The sequence below is a fragment of the Podospora anserina genome, chromosome 3 (assembly GCF_000226545.1).
Source record: "Podospora anserina S mat+ genomic DNA chromosome 3, supercontig 1".
Lineage (NCBI taxonomy): Eukaryota > Fungi > Ascomycota > Sordariomycetes > Sordariales > Podosporaceae > Podospora > Podospora anserina.
This window is the reverse complement of record NW_001914832.1, coordinates 598,788-617,549: the sequence shown is the minus strand read 5'-3', so window position 1 is coordinate 617,549 and position 18,762 is coordinate 598,788. Positions and strand designations below refer to the sequence as shown.

Sequence of the window (18,762 nt, the reverse complement as noted above, 5' to 3'; positions counted from 1 at the left end):
TCTCGTGGCTTCTCTATCACGTAATTCGAACGGGCACCTTGGCTAAGAGGTCTTGGAGAGGAAGGGGTCGAACATACTGCGTAGACCGGTGGAAACCAGGTGGACGAATTCCCCGTCATGTGTGTGCACCAACGGCGAGCTGTTGACGGAAACGGTCCACCGGTTTTACCACGATCATGGGCCGATGACCATGACAGTTGCCTCGGCGGGACTCGGTCGTTTGTCCAGCTTCACATGCACCTTGACGGACAACTTTCTACAAAGAAGCTTCAGCGCCCACCTCCCCGGCCAGATCGTCTTTTTTCCCCAGACTGTTTGAACCATTCATCTTTTCCCTAATTGTGCTTATCTTTGCCGTGCCAATACGAGCCTGCTCCCCCCCCCCCAACGTTTCGCAAAACGTTACACATCACACAGACCGGCACCCACACTAAAGTAGGCTCGCAAGTGCCTGATTACAACGGCGAATCGAACGACGGTCGTGCATGAATCGCACTGTCACCCTGTTCCGATCAGACGGAAGAAGCAAAGTGGCTGCATCGCAACCTGGAAGCGAGTAAGGACCAGAGATCCTGACCGACTGACTGTCCGCTGTCGGGCAATTGAATTGCGGGCTGTGCCGCCGAGTCCTACCACGCAAAACTGCGGTCGCACTGTCACCGGTACCGCAAGCCACCACCCCTCCAACCGTTCAAAATGTCGTCCAAAGCACCCAGTCTCACCGTCTCCTCCTCCCCATCAACTTCCACCTCGACCTCCCTCTCCCGACTTCAGACCATCGCCAACCACATGTCTCCCGCATCAATAACAAACTTTCCCGCCGAGGCTGTGCCTCAGGCCCCCGAAGACCCTCTCTTTGGCCTCATGAGGGCATACAAGGCGGACCAAAACCCCGACAAGGTCGATCTCGTACGTCAGAGCTGTGTGACACCTCTCCACGTCTTTGCAGCTCGCAAGCTGACCACTCGTCCAACTCTAGGGAATCGGTGCGTACCGCGACGACAATGCAAAGCCGTGGGTTCTCCCGGTTGTCAAGAAGGTGTGTTACTTTTCCTTATTTTGCTACCCGTGGTGTTGTGCTGTAGCACCGTTGCTGCTTTCACATTTAGCCGGGGAGACGGCGGGAGGCTTTTCCCAACGGGAAGAGTTCTCCTGCCAGCCAGCAGGGTGCTCAGAGCAGGGCCCCCGGTTTTAGCGCTGCTGCCCCGCTATTCCCAAGAACCACAGCTCTCCCCCACATTGTCTCTCCCAAGGAGTCTAGACAACAGACGGCCAGTCACTAACCAGCCGGAACAACCAGGCCGATGAGATTTTACGCAACGACCCCGAAGCGAACCACGAATACCTCCCCATTGCTGGTCTTGCGTCGCTTACCAGCAAAGCGGCCGAGCTACTACTGGGCACCGGAGCTCCCGCCATCGCCGAGAAGCGTGTAGCTTCTGTACAGACCATCTCAGGAACTGGTGCCGTCCACTTGGGTGCCCTTTTCCTTGCCAGATTCTACAAGGTGAATGGCGCCAACCGCACGCTCTACCTCAGCAACCCTACCTGGGCGAACCACCACCAGATCTTCACCAATGTCGGCATCCCAATCGAGCAGTATCCCTACTTCGACAAGAAGACCAAGGGCCTGGATTTTGAGGGGATGAAGGCCTCCCTCGCCAATGCCCCGGACCGCAGCATCATCCTCCTGCACGCCTGTGCTCACAATCCCACCGGTGTTGACCCCACTCCCGAGCAATGGCGTGAGATTGCTGAGCTCATGAAGGCCAAGAAGCACTTCCCTTTCTTTGATACGGCCTATCAAGGTTTTGCTTCGGGTGACTTGGACCGCGATGCCGGTGCTATCCGTTACTTTGTCGAACAGGGCTTCGAGCTCGTCATCGCTCAGTCCTTTGCCAAGAACTTTGGTCTCTATGGCGAACGTGCTGGCTGCTTCCACTTTGTGGCCCCTCCAGCACCGGACGCTGCCGAAGTCACCACCCGTGTAGCTTCCCAACTGGCCATTCTGCAGCGGTCAGAGATCAGTAACCCGCCGATTTACGGCGCCCGCATTGCCTCGATCGTGCTGAACGACAAGGATCTGTTTGCTGAGTGGCAAGAGAACCTCCGCACCATGTCTGGCCGCATTATTGCCATGCGCCAGGCGCTGCGGTCCAAGCTGGAAGAGTTGGGCACGCCTGGCCAGTGGAACCATATCACCGACCAGATCGGTATGTTCAGCTTCACTGGCCTGTCTGAAGCTCAGGTCCAGAAGATCAGGTCAGATTTCCACATTTACATGACCAAGAACGGGCGCATCAGCATGGCTGGTCTGAACACCAGAAATATCGAGTACGTGGCCAAGGCCATTGACAGGGTTGTGCGTGACTTGTCATGAGTTGAGTTTGGTTTGTCCGTTGAGGCTTTTGCCCAAACAGCTCCGAAATGAACCAGTCAGTCTGGGTTGTTTGTGGGACATGGAGTTCTGTTTCGCGTCGTTTTCTTCCTTTCGAAAAGCTTTTTCTGGCCAATGGCCGAGTTTTGACAGTTGTCTGTAATGGTACCTCCGAGAGACTCTTGGGTACCTTGGGTTATTCTTTAGATGGTTAAGCATGTGAACGCTGGGGTGGAGAAGAAAAGTGCATGAGCATTACGGACATGCATTGGGAATATGAATGATTTTGTACTTGCGGATAGAAGTGTGCTGGACAGAAGTGTGCTGGACAGGAGTCGCACCACTCTTGCTTCATTAGATATGGTCATTGAATGTCAGGTCCTCGGTTTTACCTTCCAAGCAAGGGGTCAAGTTGAAATACATTTGGCTAAATTATCAAGTCCCAAAGAACAAGCGCGGTACATAGCCCTGTGGCAGCAAAGAAAGTGTATCGAGCAGGGCTACTCCTCGAGGTGCTCTTCTTGAGCTCTTTGTTGCCTTTCCCAATACCTTCCGTCGTGTCAAACGACTCGGCCACCAATTGGTCGATATGAGCCGACTGAGCAGTGAGATTGCCAACTAGTAAGTTCTGCAACTCAGCAATCTCGATGAGTGACTTTTCTGCAGTTCTGTTCAGCTGTCAGCATGCAGTTGAGTCTGTAAGCCTCGGCTGTGATAGATTCGTACCTGACTTTATCCAGTGTGCTTTCATAATGCTTAAGCATATCCTGGTTCCCCTTTTCGAACATCTGAATCTGATCCTCGGTAAGGTCGTTATCAAGGCGTGGCTTCGGCCTTTGCTCCTCTTCAGCAGCTAGACTGGCATTATGCACATTCGGCCTTGCCCCCGCAGTAACTGGTTCGGCAGTGTAGCCCCCTCCAGAGGCCAGCAACACAGAGCCTTTGGCCCTGGCTAGCACACTCCTGTTCTTTTCAAGCTCCCTGGCCAAGCGAGTCTCCATCATGCGCTGCTGTGTCCGAATGGTTTCCCGTAAGCGTGTCGAGAGATACCAGATGATACTGTCTCTGTGGGCTTCCAGCTGATGCGCCGCAGCCTCTGCCATCTCCTGCTCCTTGCTCTTGCCCAACATAGCTCCACCAGCTGCCCAAGAACCCAAAGCGCCGAGTCCGTGGGAGAACCGTTTCTTTAAAAGCGCTGCCGCCGTGCTCTGGCGCAATTTCTCGGCGTCCTCGAGCGCGCGGATGCGAGCATTGAGATCTCGAATCGTCATCTTGGCGTTGGCGTCGATCTCTTCTCTGTCGCGGTCGGTGAGGAATATAGGCTGGGAGGAGGCATTGCGGAGGTGAGTCTTGCGCGGGGCGGCGGTGGAAAGATAGGCCTGTCTCAGGTTGCGCAGTTCGGAATGGAGACGGGCAATAAGGGTGTTCTATGCTCAGGCTGCGTGTTAAAGAGACGAACAGGAGTAGCTCAGGGGTCAAGCTTCAGGGTTGTCGGAGACATACTATCCTGTGGGCTTCTTTTAGGAACTCGTCGGCCGTATCCAGATTAAAAGGCTTGGTTGGAGGAGCCTCTCGGCCCTTCAAAAGGGCGTTGAACGCTGTGGTAAGGTCGGCCATGTGAACGAAAGTTTGGGTTGTTGCTATCGCCGGCAACTGCTTGACGTGGCTTTGGCGGTTTGGGAGATGACGGAGTTGGCTCAAGCTTTGTGGCTTGCTGGCTGTCTCGGCGGGCGAAACCTTGCCAAGAACCGAGCCTGCTGACCCACTATTCGGCTTCACCCCGGATTTTCGGACCTCATTCGGCTGGTCATGGCGTTCTTCAGCTCCCGTTGAGGTACCACTACCTTGAGATACAGGCCCATCATCCATTCCGGTTTTCGGTAATGCCCGAGTCCACAATCACATTAACTTACTTGCTTGAACGTGACCGCTTTTCCATTGTTTGTAGTCATATGGTCCCCAATGAGATCTCAATGACGACAGTGATGGGTATACGACTTTCTCCTGGGTGGCGGTCTTCGGTGCCGGGGCCGGCGGAGTACCCACGGCTCGAGGCACATCCTTCCAACTTGATGAACTAGAAGCTTAGCATCCTCCCTGCCATGTGGGCCCGAAGCCGCAGTCCGCCTCACTTACAGTTTTCCTCTTTCGAGGCTCATCTTTGTTACCATCTTTGCCATTACCAAGCTTCGGGAATAACAAGGCCTTCCTTCTTCCACGCCCTTATCCGACAAAAGTTGGGTCCAGGGACTATCTCCTGCAAGGCGACCGATTGTGCGCAGGCACCGTTTAACCTCTTCTGGTTTGCCGCCGTCCTGCAAGGCCGGCTGATCGCGTTGAGTAGGTAGTGAAGGCAGCGGTGGAGCGTGATTCATTACTTAATGTAATTCCTCTCATCCTCCATGTTTCTTGACTGTCCATCTCATCTTATCTTCACATTACCCCCGTGAGGCCTACCCTACCGAGCATGATGGACCCTCATCAAGATCCGCCGCTCCAACGAGAGAGTCAAAAATACGATGCCGAAGATGCCGGTGATGGCCGGCCAGCAGACAACAGCTCGAGCAACATCAACGACACCACATCTGATTCAGATCCAGAAGCATTGGCTCAAGTACCCAGCGGTCCAGCTTATAGTGTCTTCTCCAAAAGTACGAAACGATGGATCGTGACCATGATCGCTTTCTCCAGCTTCGTCTCACCGTAAGTCACCACCACACTGCCTCCGAGTTGGTGAGAAATCCGATACAAGTGCTTGCTTAGCTAACCTCCGAGAAAGAATGACAGCAAATATATACTTTCCGGCTCTGGTGCCTATAGCTCGGGATCTTGACGTCTCGGTCAGTATGATCAATCTCACCCTGACCACCTACATGATCTTTCAAGCCATCGCCCCCACACTTGTTGGCGACCTAGCAGATGCCGCTGGCAGAAGACCGGCCTTTTTGATATGCTTCGTCATCTACATCTTTGCCAACCTCGGCCTAGCTCTGCAGAAGAACTTTGCCGCGCTTCTGGTCTTGAGGATGGTTCAGAGTGCAGGCAGCAGTGGGACAGTAGCTCTTAGCTTTGCTGTGATTGCGGACGTTGCAGTCAGTGCCGAGAGGGGTAAATACATGGGAATTGTTGGCGCCGGCATCAATATTGGTCCTGCCCTGAGCCCGGTATTTGGAGGTCTCCTTGCCGAGTACCTCGGCTGGCCAGCTATATTCTGGTTCTGTATGATTTACGCCGCGGTCTGGCTCGTACCGTACGCCCTGACGGTGCCTGAGACATGCAGAAACGTGGTGGGCAATGGTTCAATTCCAGCCCAGAGCTGGTGGAACATGACGGCCGTCGACCTGTGTCGTGCTCGCCGCCGGAAGCGCAATGGGGAATCATTGGGTGGCGCCCGCACCAAGCAAAAGCTGCGCTTTCCGAACCCGTTTAATACACTCAAGGTGGCCTTCGAAAAGGACCTCGCCCTTCTTCTGTTTTACGGCACCTTGACCTACTTGGTGTTCATTCTCATTGCGGCAACACTGTCTACCGAGCTTGAAGCTATCTATCACTACAGTGACCTTCAGCTCGGTCTATGCTACCTGCCCTATGGAGTCGGATGCTGCTTTGCCGCTGTCATGCAGGGGTACATTCTGGACCACAACTACCGCCGAATAGCCCGCAAGATAGGCTTCACCATTGACTACAAGCGTGGCGACGATCTTTCGAATTTTCCGATAGAAAAGGCTCGCATACTACCAGCTTCCCCATTCCTTTTCGCCGGAGTAGCGGCTGTAATCTGCTATGGCTGGGTACTTCACTTCGAAACCCATGTTGCAGGACCACTGGCACTAGTCTTCCTAATCGGCCTCTGTGTGACAGGGTCCTTCTCGATACTCAATACTCTTCTTGTGGACTTGTACCCTGAAGCTCCCGCCACCGCCGTAGCGGCCATGAATCTCGTCAGGTGTCTCTTTGGCGCTGGTGGAACGGCCGTGATCGAGTACATGCTGAGGGCTATGGGGAGAGGATGGACATTTACTTTCTGGGGACTAGTTCTCGTGTTATTTTCTCCTATCCTCTGGGTCTTGGCCAAATGGGGCCCTGGATGGCGAGAGGAGAGAAGAGTGCGGAAGCTCAAAGAGGAGGAAAAGGAAAGAGCGGTTACATCACGGCCCTGAGAGGAAACTTCTTGAGGTGTGTATACCCACGGAAGCTGCAGACATTTGGAGGTAGCAGCATAATGTTCATGCTGAAAACTTCATAGTTGGCTCAGAAACAACATGACAGTGGTGGTCACACGTGGCCTTGGTGGTCGTACCTGGCCTTGCTAATTTATAGAAAAAAATTGAACAACTATAAATAGCAAAGAAAAGAAAAACCGAAAGCAAAAAGAACTGCCAGAGCCGGGATTTGCACCCGAGTTTCCGCCTTGCTCCAGATTTGGAAGGGCGACGAGTTAACTACTACTCCACTCAGGCTTGCACATTACACTACACGCAACTGCTTCTGTTGTTTTGTTGCTGCTGGGACCAGTCGTTTGGCTGATGTTGGCATCGTTGGGTCAGGAGCCAACCGGTGCCTGCTCATGCAGTGTGAGAGCAGGCGGACATGGAATACGGTTGGTTGTGAGACCTATTCTGGTATCAAAACGAGATAATGGATGAAGAAAACTGTGCTATACATCTACCATTATGAAACAGACATGGTGACAAATGTTGGATATATCTCCCTTACACAGAAGTACATGGTCGACAACTGATGGATGATCCCCAGGTCTCAACGAGCCCAACTCAAGACCAGGATGCATATGCTGATGTCCAAAACCGAGCGCCACTTCCATGAAGAACACAAACGAATGAGTACAGGGGGAAAGTTTGCACAATCACAATCCAAGAGGCCAACAAAGTAAAGTAAACATAAACCGAAACAAAACAAGTGATGAAGTGCTCCCTCAATCTAAACAAACCAACCAACCACCTTATGCAACCCATCCAAAATATCGTACTCAACACTTCATATCGTCTCAAAAAAAAAAAAAAACAGAACCAGCCGTCATCTCTCATCACTCTCATACAACATTCAGTTTTTCCCAGCGAGTCTCTTCCACCACGAGCTTCTTGGCGTGGCAGCATCGAATGTTGAGCTGCGTCGAGGATCACGGCGCACATCTCCACTGCCATCCGATCCTTTGTGATAGTCCCGTTCGGGGGGGTAGCGATGATCACGCTCAGCACGATCCCTCTCCCTCTCCCTATCCCGCTCCCGTTCCTCGCGTCGCTTTCTTCTTCGTCTTTCCTCGTCAAGATCTTCAGCAGTCATCCCGCCATTCTCAACAGCTGCCGCCTCAGCATATCTTGACCGACGTCTCGCCCTACGAGCTTCACGGCGTGCCTCTTCCTCATCAATCACCTCTTCGACGGGGAGAGGACCCTCATCTTCTTCCTCATTTTCTGGAGGCGGTGGCGCATCAGAATGCTCCTTCACCCAGGATGACGTGCCCGAATGCGGCCACGAGCCAGCCGTGTTTTCTCTTGCGTGCTGGTGCTCATTAGGATATACCGAGTGCTCGACAGGAGGTTCAGAACGATGTCGTCCGTTCACATGATGACGCTCCTCCCTCACTTGGGCTTCTTGCGCAGCGCGTCTTGCATCACGGCGACGGCGTCGTTCTTCTTCTTCTGGGTCACGCTGTGCAAAATCTTCGGGCTGGTGGCTGCGGTGACGACGGTGGTGGCGTTCTTCTTCAACAATATCCCGAGCCGGCTCTTCCGGCTGGTGACCGCGGCGACGCTCCTGGTGTCTCGCTGCCCGGCGGGCCTGAGCATCGGCTTCGGCAGCCTCCCTCTCTGCACGTTGCCTGCGACGCTCCGCTCTCTCAGAATCCGGCTGCTCTGCATATCGCCTGTCAGCTTCCTCCCGAGCACGTTGAGCACGTCTTTCCGCACGCCGTGCTTCTTTTTCTTCCTGTCTGCGGGCCTCTTCTTCTTCTTCTTGTCTCTTGCGTCGCCGACGGCGTTCTTCATCCTTGGCCCGGCGGGCTTCCTCGGCTGCTTGTTCACCTGCACCCCTCTCTGCAGCTTCCTTCTCGGCTCGGCGTGCAGCACGACGAGCAGCGCGGCGAGCCTCCCGCTCAGCTTCATCCTCTTCGACTCGTCTTCCAGCTTCCTCATCCGTCGTTGTAAAAGCAGTGCTGCGCCTACGAGGCTCTGGGCGCGAATCCAGACGAGGGTCTGTGGAGCGCGGATCCAAACGGGGATCCGACTTGCTCGGTGTAAAGACACCACCAAAGAGAGAAGAGAACCCCGATTTCTTATTCGCGCTCGAGGCTGAGCGCTTGAGAGGAGGTCGAGTAGGGGTCGCATCCCCGGCATCAACCATGACAACATCATCCTCCGGACGGGGAGGGTATTGCTGTTGCGGCCCGTGGTCAGTATTCCGTCCGGGGGGGTTCGATACCGGGGTTGTCCAACTCACTCTCGACCGACGCCGTTCCGCCTTGTCCGGGCTGGGTGGTGTGGGATCGACCATGACCACATCTCCCTCCTCGTCGACGGCTGAGACACGGTTAGCAAAGTGGTCACCAAATCGTCCATCGACCGATGTATCCTTACACTTTCTACTGCGTCTACCGCTGGATCTTGAAAGGCCGATGCCGAGGCCAGTAGCAAGGCCGGCAGCACCACCGACACCAAGGATCTTGGCCGCCTTGGACGACATCTCCTCAGGGGGTGGGCTCATGATTCCACCAGACATTTCCACAGACTGCCGCCGTGAACTTGGCTTGCTGCTTGAAGTGTGTCGTTTCTCACGGGTTGCGACATTCCGAGAGATGGGGGGAGTGCTGGCGAAAACGCTAGGGAATCGATTTGCCGGGTTGTCTTTGGAGCGCACCCTGTCAATCTTCTCTGGCCTATCCTCCGACCCTGAATCTCTGGATGAGGACTTCTCAGCTTTGGCAGCAGAGGACGCCTTCTTCCTGGAGCTTGATTCCCTTTCCCTCTCTTTTTCTTTACTTCTTGATGATGATTTCTTGGGACTAGGCTCCTGTGGAGGAGGAGGCGGAGGCGGAGGGGGAGCAGCAGCTGACCACATGTTCCAAGATGCACCGTCGCGATTGATTTTAGTCCGCTCTTTCTTGACAGAGCGTGAAAAAGGAGGGGACATGGGCGACATGGGCGGAGGCGGCGGATCAGGAACAGCAGGGGGCGGTACCGGAACAGGAGGAGGAGGTGGTGGATGGATCTCATCATCAACGACCTCGGGAGAGCTGGCAGCCCTTCTCGACCGTTTACTGACTTTCTTTTCCGGCGCCATTTCGATGATATCAACAATCTCGTCATCGTCTCCTGAATCCATGATGTTGCGCCGGCGGGGGTGATCGTCGAGGTGGTCTTCGTCGTCGAGCGGGAAGCCGCCAGGAAAGCCGGTGTGTGTTGAGCGCGGGAGGTAGGGGGCTGCTGCTGGCGGAGGAGAAGGCGGCGCAGGTGGGGGAGGAGGCGGAGGAGCTGCAAAGGCTTCGACGTCGATGATAGCAGGTTCCGAGCTTCTGGGCTTGTCCTTTTCTTTGCCCTTCTTGTCCTTGCTCTTCTTTTTCCTCCTCTCCTCCTTGGGCGTTACAACCTCAACGGGAGCGGGAGGTGGTGGAGCGGTTCGGGGAGGAATATCGTCGATCGGTGCTTCGTACTCGTAGGGGTCGTATTGTTCGTAGCCGCCGTACTCACCCCAAGCTCCGGCCCTGTGGTTGTCGCGACTGTCTTTCTCTTCGTCGTAAATATCGTCCTTGTCGCGCCTCTTGCCCCTATCGTCATTGTCGTTGTCGTTGTCGTGTTCAGCGCCCGAGATATCCTTATCGTCGTCGGCAACTTCAAAGGCGCGCATGCGATCGGCGATCTTGTTGCTTCTGGGTTTCGTCGGCTTGGCCAGATCGGGTGATGGCGAGGTCCCAGCTTCGGTGTGCCACACCGATTTGCCGCCGAAAGCACCCAGAGCTGACAGGATCTTGGACGATGACTCAGCATGGTTGCTACCTGTATGAATATCCGGCTCTGGTGGTTGCGGTGGACTGTCCAGTGCCTGAGGCAGCAGCGAACTGGTTTTTTGGCTTTTGGAGATTGACTTCTTCGCAGCCCCCCAGAAGCTGAAGGGGTCATCGCCGGGCCCATCCCTCGTTTCAACTGGCTCAATCGACGCTTTGTCTTTGAGTCCCTTACCCGCGGGCCCGTCATCCAGTAGCTCCTCGAGTTGCTCGGCTGTGATATCAGCATCGTTGAGGTCTTTGAAAAGATCGTCTTCGTCTTCGGCAGTTAGATAGTTGGCCTCATCCTCCTCTTCCTTCTCCTTCTCCTTCTCCCTTTCCCTCTCCTTCTCCCTTTCTCGCTCCCTTTCCCTTTCCTTCTCTTTACCCTTCTTTTTATCCTTCTTCCTATCCTTATCCCTATCCTTGTCCTTATCCTTATCCCTATCCTTATCCCTATCCTTATCTTTCTTTTTGTCCTTTTCTTTTTCTTTTTCTCTCTCGCGCTCCCTCTCCCTCTCCCTCTCACGCTCCCTCTCGCGTTCCCTGTCACGTTCCCTCTCCTCCTCTTCTTCCCGCTCACGTTCCTTATCCCTTTTACTCTTACTCTTTCTATCACCCTTCTTAGACTTCTTGGAAGACGCTGCCTCGGCCTCTGCTGCTGCCTCTGCCCGTGCTCGTTCTGCTGCAGCTTCTGCTTCTGCCGCTGCAGCTGCTTCTTCTTCTGCTGCTGCAGCCGCCGCCGCCGCCTCTGCAGCCTCAGCCTCCTGTCGTTCACGTTCTTCCTCTTCGCGCTCCCGCTCAGCAGCCTCTTCAGCCTCTAGCTTTGCCTTTTCTTCAGCTTTCTTGGCATCGTGGTCGGCCTCTTCCTGTCGTTCCCGTTCTCGGTCTGCTTCTTCTGCCTCACGCGCTTCTTTTGCCAATGCCCGCCTGTTGGCATTCGCCTCAAGCTCATCCATCCGCTCTTGTTCAGCTCTCGAGATACCTTTTCGCTTCTTCTTGTTCTTCTTGGCCACGAGAGCAGCTAGTTCCTGCTCCTCCTCTCTGGCAAGCTCCTCTTCAGCTTCCCTGCGTGCCTGCTCTGCAGCCTCCTCCACTTTGCGCTTTTCCTCTTCGGCAGCAGCCCTCTCAATTTCTTCTGGCGTTGGTTCCGGCTTGGTGGACACATCCGACGACTCCCCAGACTTCTTCTTATTCTTGCCTGACAACCAACCAAAGAAGCCGCCGCTGCTCTCGGTAGACGCACGCGGGTCAGCTTCGACATGGCTACCGTTCTTGTTGTCCAAGTCAAGAAGGTCCTTGGTGCTTGAAGTCTCGTGATGGGCCATCTTGTTGCCGCTCAGAGAGCCCCAGAATGCATCGTCGTCGTCATTTTCCGGTTCTGGTTCCGGCTCGGGGACAGCCTCCATCTCGGGTTCTGGTTCTGGCTCGGCCACCTTCTTACCCTTCTTGTCCTTCTTGTCTTTCGACTTCTTGACTGGCTCCGGTCCAGGCTCAGGTTCGACAGCTTTTTTGCCCTTCTCCTTCTTCTTCTTCTTCGATGATGTGCTCAGGCCCCATGGATCGTCATCTTCTCTTTTCTTTTGACGTTCGGGCTCAGGCTCGGGTTCTGACTCAGGCTCAGGCTCAGGCTCCAGCTCCGGTTCTGGTTCAGGCTCTTTTGGAGGTTCTGGCTCGGGTTCCTTCTTGCCCTTCTTCTTCTTAGTAGAAAACCCAAAGCTCCACATACTGTGTTCTAAAATGTCAGGCTCCGACTCAGGCTCCGGTTCTGGTTCTGGCTCGGGCTCGGGCTCCGGTTCCTTCGCAGGTTCAGGTTCAGGCTCATGCTCAGGCTCAGCAGCCTTTTTCCCTTTGTCCTTCTTCTTCTTCTTGGAGGAAGTAGCTGCAAGGCCCCATGGATCATCTTCCTCCTTCTTAGAACGCTCCGGCGCGGGCTCCGGAACAGGCTCGGGTTCAGGTTCGAGTTCGGGTGCTTTGGCAGGCTCGGGCTCTGGGTCTTTACTCCTGCCCTTCTTCTTCTTCCCCTTAGTCGCAGTGACGCCAAAGCTCCAAAAGTCATCTTCTTGTTTCTTTTCGGGCTCTGGGACAGGCTCAGGCTCAGGTTCTGGTTCCGGGTCCTTGGGTGGCTCTGGCTCTGGCTCTGGTTCAGGCTCGATTTTTTTGCCCTTCTTCGACCTGGTCTTCTTGGACGAAGTACCCCAACCCCAGGAATCCTCCACCTCCTGTTCCGGCTCCGGCTCTGGGTCAGGAACAGGTTCAGGGGTGAGCGCTCGTTCCGGTTCAGGCTCGGGCTCTTTGACAGGCTCTAACTCCGGCTCCGGCACGGCGTTCTTCCCCTTTTTCTTCTTCCTCTTCGATGTTGTGGCAATGTTCGCCCATGGATTGTCCTCTTCATACAACTTGGGTGGCTCGGGTGTTGGATCGGGAATTGGCTCAGGCTCGGGTTCAGCTGTTGGTTCACGGGGAGGATCCGGCTCCTTTGGCTGTTCATTGGCAATGGTGATCTTACCTTTCTTCTTCTTACCCTTTACGGGGGCAGCTCCCCAGGCATCATCTGTTTCTGTGCTCTTGGTCGGTTCCGGCTTAGGATCTGGCTCCCTGGGAGGCTCTGGCGCAGGCTCCGGTTCTGGTTCGGGATCAGGTTGAGGCTTCTTCTTATTCTTGGGCGCTCCCCAGAAGTCCCATGCATCATTCCCTCCTGATTTAGAGCCCGGTTCCACCTTGGCCTCTTGGACAAGAAGATCATTCTTCTTCTTCTTAGCTGTTGCGGTGGACGCGGAGGCGAACCAGTCGTCTGCCGGTGGGTCATCCGAAAGCTTTTCTGGCGCAGTTGGTCTTTCGACAGGTTTCTCGGCCGACTTTTTCACTGGCTTTTCGACTGGTTTTTCGACCGGCTTTTCGACTGGTCTTTCGAGTGGCTTCTCAGCCAGTTTCTCAACCTGTCTTGCACTTGATTTCGGTCTCTGAATGTGCTCTTCAGAGCCAGAACCGTCTCCAAAAGAGAAGCCCACTCCGATTTTGGACTTGAGACCCCACGGGCTATTCTCGACAACCTTTGATGCCAGGCCAAGTCCACCCCATCCCAAGCCGCTCCAGCCACCAAACCCGCTCTTTTGCGCTGGCTTGGGCTCTTCTTTCCGAGGCGGATCACGATTCCCGTTCATCTTGATGTTCGAGAAGGAATCAAAGGTAGGCCCTGCTGAAGCGGCGGCTAAACCAGAATCGGTAGACTTCTTCGGATCTTCCACTGCCGGAGGCTCGGGTTCTGCGACGCCCTTCTTCTTCTTCTTAGAACCAGTACCGACCAAGTCATCCTCGGGAGGCGGCGGAGCTTCCTCAGTCTTCTCTTCTGCCTTCTCTTCTACCGTTCCTTCCTCTCTTTTCTCATCCTCTTTCTTGTCGTCGTCTTTGTTTTCGTCCCCACCGCCGCCATCTCCGTTGGGGCTACCGCCAGAGCCCCCGGTCCCATCACCATTGGCGCCAGCGTCACCTCCTTCAGCGTCCTTCTTCTCGCCCTCGTCGTTGTTACCGTTGCTGTTGCTGTTGTTGCTGATATAGTTGGGTTTCGCCGCCCCTCCCTTCTTGTTGTTCTTCTTCTTCGCGGCCTGTCGGAAACCTTCGTTCGTGGCTAGATCGATCTGATAATCTCTGGTCGGGTCAGCAAGGATGTCATTCTGATGACGTCTTCCTCCGGCTCTAGACCTGGCCGCGAGAACATCCGCGAGCAAAGGGTCTACCGAGAGGTGACGACTTTGCGCATATGCGCCGCTTCCTGTCAGATCCTGAACATCCCATTCCAGGCTCCCAGTCTCTTCAGTGGCCCGACTTCTAGGGATGATGCTCGGGATGGTGAGAGGCTTGACGATTCTTCGTGAGTCGGCATCTAAGGTTGGCGAGCCCTAGGTAACGATTTGTCAGTTGCTGAGAAAGAGCCAGGCATATACACATGAGCGATGAGATGCTGGTAAAAACTGGCTGAGAACATTGTCTCTTGGCCAAACACGAAACAGGCGCGCAAAAGGGGGGGCCTTTGATCCCCTTACCTTGGGGCCTGCGCAAAGCGCAATCCAGCTCCGTGCAATGAAGGCTAGCCTAGCCTCTATGAAATCCGAATCTTGGTGGCGCTCGTCTTTCCCGTCCCATGTAAGCCCGTTGATCGAGTATATGATCTTGGTCGCCTCCAATCTGACATCGTCCGCCCAGTTATCGCGGAGTGGCAAAGCGTCAAGAGCGGCCATGGTGAAGGTTGATGGAGCTGACGGTGTGTCAACCGACGACTGGAACACACATGTGGTGCAGCCTCGACGGGTTCAAAGCTACAATCCGATCGAGTCGGTGTTTGTCGCAAAGAAAACAAGGCAGCCTTCGAATCAAGTGTGTTGAGAGACCGGAAAGGAGTCTTCACGATGGTCGACCGCTGTTTCTAGGGCAGCCCCTTTCCGAAAAGACTTTTTTTCTCCCTGCTGAAAAAGTATTCGTCGTCTGGTGAAAAATCTGGGTGTGTTGAAGAGCCAATCGCCCGGCCGGATCTCAGAGGTACACGGCGGCGGGATAGGGATTGGTGTATTGTCGAGGCCGCGTCGCGTTGTGCCACCACACCGCTGATGCAGTGCGATACAGTCTTGTTGATTATGGCCCCCGCCTCAGCAGGGTGCGGACAGGATGAGTGGTCGGCGCACAGGTGGTCAAACAGAAACCAGAGCAGGCAAAAGAGAGGCGGAAAGGAGAGCACGGTTCCGTTGCCGTACAAAAGAGGTATTCATGCACGGCCGAGGGTACTTTGATGTACCGGATTGTCGCAGGACAAATCGGAGAACAGCCACGGCGATGTTATGCGATAGCCACCGCCTTGCTCTGTTTCTTCTTCCTGATCTTGGTTTACTGAAGAGGGAAATGCCCCGCGCTAACCAAGCAACAGTTGCGCTCACCCTCTTTTCCCTCTCTCTGGCCCAGTCACGCGTGTAGTGTCAGTAGGTGGGACTGCTTGGTGCTCCTCCTCTTTCTCTCTCGACTTGTGCTGATGTCCCCGACCGACTCCCAGCCGTGCGCTTGACACCACAATTTGACCTGGAGCGCACTTTGCGGGATGGCTGGGGATGGCTGCCATTGGCTGGCTGCAAGGGATGGCTGCTCCAATCCGGTTAGGGCGAGGTGATCCATCCCAGTCCCGACACCAAAAGCTCCCCTTGCCCCTCGCCAATTCCCCCCTGTCAACAGCCCAAACCCAGCTCTCGACGTTGTGCACAATGTGAAACCGTGAGAGAGCGTTCGAAATCAAACGGCTAAAGACGGGTGCCATAGGCCAGCCAAGCTTTGATATAACAGAACGGACCAAGCCGAGTCCACGGCTGCCGCTATGGTTATTATATGTGTGCACCATGCCACCGGAAGACAGCATCCAACACTCGACGCCTTGGCCAATCGCTTGCTGGTATCCGTACAGGTCCTGCCATCGTGTGTGTCGGCGTGGAGAGGGCCTCATCTGCTGTTGATGCGGCATCCCGAAACATGGTGCAATGGGTGACGACTTCCATGATGCCCCTCTCACCCTCTCTGGCCAAGATAGCGGGGAATCGTGAATGCCCCGCGTGGGCTCATGGGGGTCAGGGTAGCGTTCGGCCATGTCTCTGTCGCCCACCTGACCCAGCCGAAATCGGTGGGGCTCCCCGATGAACGTTGGTAATTGAGGGTTCGGATGATTCCACACGTTGTTAGCCATCGATATGCCCGTCATGAGACTCGGCAGCGCGCCATGGTGGGTTCTTGTCTTTTGGCTGCTGGCATTGAGTGCATGGGGGCTCGGCATCGAAAGTCGTTCGGGACTGGACAGACTCGTGTGTAAGTGGTAGGAGATTAGGAGATGCGCGCAACGCGATCTGGGGGTACCCTTCCTGCATCAAACGCGACGGGCAATGGCGAATCATCTTTCTGCCCAAGGTTGAGATGCGTTGCAGGCTGGGCAGCTATGCGCCGCTAGCGAGGATTTCGATGGCTGCGTTGTGAGGGCCCGGTGTGGCCTCTGATCTTGGGACACAGAGAAGTTGCACAGAGGCACACAAGGAGCAAACAGCTTGACACAGTCTCCCCAAAAGAGAGCCAGCAGCAGAGACTGTGACGGGAACAAGCAGTATGATGGATGCTCAGATCCGCATCATGTTTGACAACTGTGGTCCATACACCACATCCTCCATAATATGCAGTGGGGTTCCCTATCAAAAGAGAACATCAAAGTTCATGGGACGACAGGCAGTGACCCGCTCATGCAGCTTGACGCAGAGTTGATGCAGAAGAGGTGCCCGTCCCATTTGTCGTCCTCTTCACCGCCAGAATGCGCCTGGGGCAAGAAAATGCTCTTTTTTTGACGTGTCTAATCCGATAGGGCTGTCGTCCGCTCAGGAGTGAAGGGTGGTCAAATTTGATAGGTACCATCAGTACGGAGTAGCTGGGGGTGTAAGTTGCCAAATGTTCGGAGCCGGAGGCGACCTTGACCTTGATAACGGCTCCTCCCGAAATGATCGTCAAGCCTTCCGGAGGCTGGGCCCACCTGTGTGTGTCCACTTGAGCGATCCCCGGCCTGTATCCCGGCCTTGTACCCCGGCGAACTGACCGGGCTGTCGACGGGGCTGAAGAACCGAAGCACCGGACACCTCCATCATGTCTGCCTTTTGGCCCCCGACGCGGCAGCTGCACGGCCAAAGAGGGCTGAGCCACACCGTATTTAGAACAGTCGAGTCCACCAACCCTGGACCGTTTCATGTTGGTCCCAACGCGGGGGAGTGGATGTCGGGGAGTTAATGAGTGTGACTACCGTGGATTGTTGTATCTGTAGATTTCGAACCTTGTCTGCGCTGGACAATTGTGAAAAGGCTCCATACTAAAGAAACTCTGCCAACCGTTAGCTACGAACCAGTGCGGAAAGAACGACCACTGACACGGTCCCAGTCTCGACCCACTCCAGCCATCCACTCGGCATCCCAAATACAGCTCTAGAAACAGCAACAATTGCTGCCATTTTCATCCTTATCTCGGTCGTTTTGCAACTTGCTGGCACATATACTATAAAACACACAGTCACTGATCAATCACACCTCATCTCGTCGTTTGCCTCTGGTATAGATATCGGCCCTCATCAGTTTTATGCTGGCCTCAACACCCGACACCCACCCGCCCAGGTGAGAGCGCCTTCAGCTTTGCATTCCCTCGGCCGCTTGAGCTCAGCTTTTCTTTGACTTTGAGCGGTGCCCACTTTGCGTGCGCCTCCCCTCGTTTGGCCCATCTAGAAACAAAGCCGCCATATCAGGATAATAACGTTGAGCCTCTTCCTTTTCTTTGCGCGCTGACCACGTCTACAGAACCACCTACCGTTAAGAACTTACACCGTCACTACAATGACAGCCACAAACACCCACACACCAACCCTCTCAGTCATAACACGCGTCCCCATCCCCGCCAGGGTTGATCCCAAGGCCGTCCTCGCGAGCCTCCACGCCTACGAGCCCCTCATCAAAGCCAACCCCTACGTCGCCCACTTTGAGCAGCGGCACCTCGATGTCTCGGAAGTCGTAGATGATCCCCTGTTTCTCGAATCTGGCACCAAGCTGCAGGCCTTTATAGTGGTGGATCGGGTCCCTGTCATTCCTGGTCTCGGCGCCTGGGGCACCAAGGAGGTGGGCATCCCGTGTGTAATGCAGAGCTTTGACCATGGCGTCCGGGTTCGAGCCAATGCCCAGGCAGGCGTGGTGGTGAGGAGCAGTTACGAAGTCAGGAGGAGGGGGGAGGTGCAAGACGGCCCAGACTTGTTGCTTGGGCCTGGTGACGAAGGAGAGTGGGAGCTGGTGGAAATCGCGGGAATCGACTGCAACTTTTTCGTCAAACACTTTGTCAGATCCAGGTTTTCGAGTGCGCATCAGGAAATCCTGCAGAGGGTCGTGGATGGCGTCGCCAGGAAAACTGATGCTGCCGCTGCTGGGGTTAACACTGGTCCTGCTGTCGCAGATGCTGGGACGCCGGCGGAGGCCTTGCCAGTGGTGTAGGTCAAAGATCTTTTGTCTGATGTCAGGAAAACACGGTCACCCTGCCATAGTGGGCGCATAGGCTGGACTTTTGCTGAATCACTCAATGCATGTTGTCGAGTTTGTTCCTAGGTAGCCCTTCACGCCCCAAGTCTGAGATACCCCTGCTTTCTAATGTAATCTACAAGTCTTTCAGCCCAGTTTGATCAACATATATGGGTCAGACCCGTATAGATGACAGCATATCAAAAATCAGCCGAGCCATCACCTCTCAAACATGTACACCAACTTTTCTCAAACAACACCGCGTTACCTTTGACTCCCGCCACCTGCACGATACCCCTTCGAATCTCCCCTTCTCCTTCCTATTGACTCTC

At 54.8% G+C, this 18,762-nt stretch overlaps 5 protein-coding genes across 5 annotated transcripts, besides 1 other annotated feature; 3 read left to right on the top strand and 2 right to left on the bottom strand.

Annotated features, from left to right (window-relative positions):
• Positions 1–696: 696 nt before the first annotated feature.
• PODANS_3_1780 (uncharacterized protein) lies at positions 697–2,380 on the top strand (the record flags this gene model as incomplete). The annotated part of the gene is made up of 3 exons (XM_001903413.1): positions 697–909; positions 980–1,039; positions 1,301–2,380. 3 exons carry the CDS (start codon positions 697–699, stop codon positions 2,378–2,380), a joined length of 1,353 nt encoding a protein of 450 aa, XP_001903448.1.
• A 424-nt stretch (positions 2,381–2,804) lies between these two features.
• On the bottom strand, positions 2,805–4,246 carry PODANS_3_1770 (uncharacterized protein; the record flags this gene model as incomplete). Its single annotated transcript, XM_001903412.1, has 3 exons — positions 2,805–3,045; positions 3,104–3,804; positions 3,881–4,246. The coding sequence occupies 3 exons, from the start codon at positions 4,244–4,246 to the stop codon at positions 2,805–2,807; spliced, it is 1,308 nt and encodes a 435-aa protein (XP_001903447.1).
• Positions 4,247–4,844: 598 nt separating this feature from the next.
• On the top strand, positions 4,845–6,537 carry PODANS_3_1760 (uncharacterized protein; the record flags this gene model as incomplete). The annotated part of the gene is made up of 2 exons (XM_001903411.1): positions 4,845–5,080; positions 5,157–6,537. 2 exons carry the CDS (start codon positions 4,845–4,847, stop codon positions 6,535–6,537), a joined length of 1,617 nt encoding a protein of 538 aa, XP_001903446.1.
• Positions 6,538–6,754: 217 nt separating this feature from the next.
• Positions 6,755–6,837, bottom strand: a tRNA (tRNA-Gly).
• Positions 6,838–7,438: 601 nt separating this feature from the next.
• PODANS_3_1750 (uncharacterized protein) lies at positions 7,439–14,626 on the bottom strand (the record flags this gene model as incomplete). The annotated part of the gene is made up of 2 exons (XM_001903410.1): positions 7,439–14,272; positions 14,417–14,626. Coding segments are annotated over 2 exons (7,044 nt in total), but the record flags the coding sequence as incomplete, so codon positions are not given.
• Positions 14,627–17,761: 3,135 nt separating this feature from the next.
• On the top strand, positions 17,762–18,406 carry PODANS_3_1740 (uncharacterized protein; the record flags this gene model as incomplete). Its single annotated transcript, XM_001903409.1, has 1 exon — positions 17,762–18,406. The coding sequence occupies one exon, from the start codon at positions 17,762–17,764 to the stop codon at positions 18,404–18,406; it is 645 nt and encodes a 214-aa protein (XP_001903444.1).
• Positions 18,407–18,762: the final 356 nt, after the last annotated feature.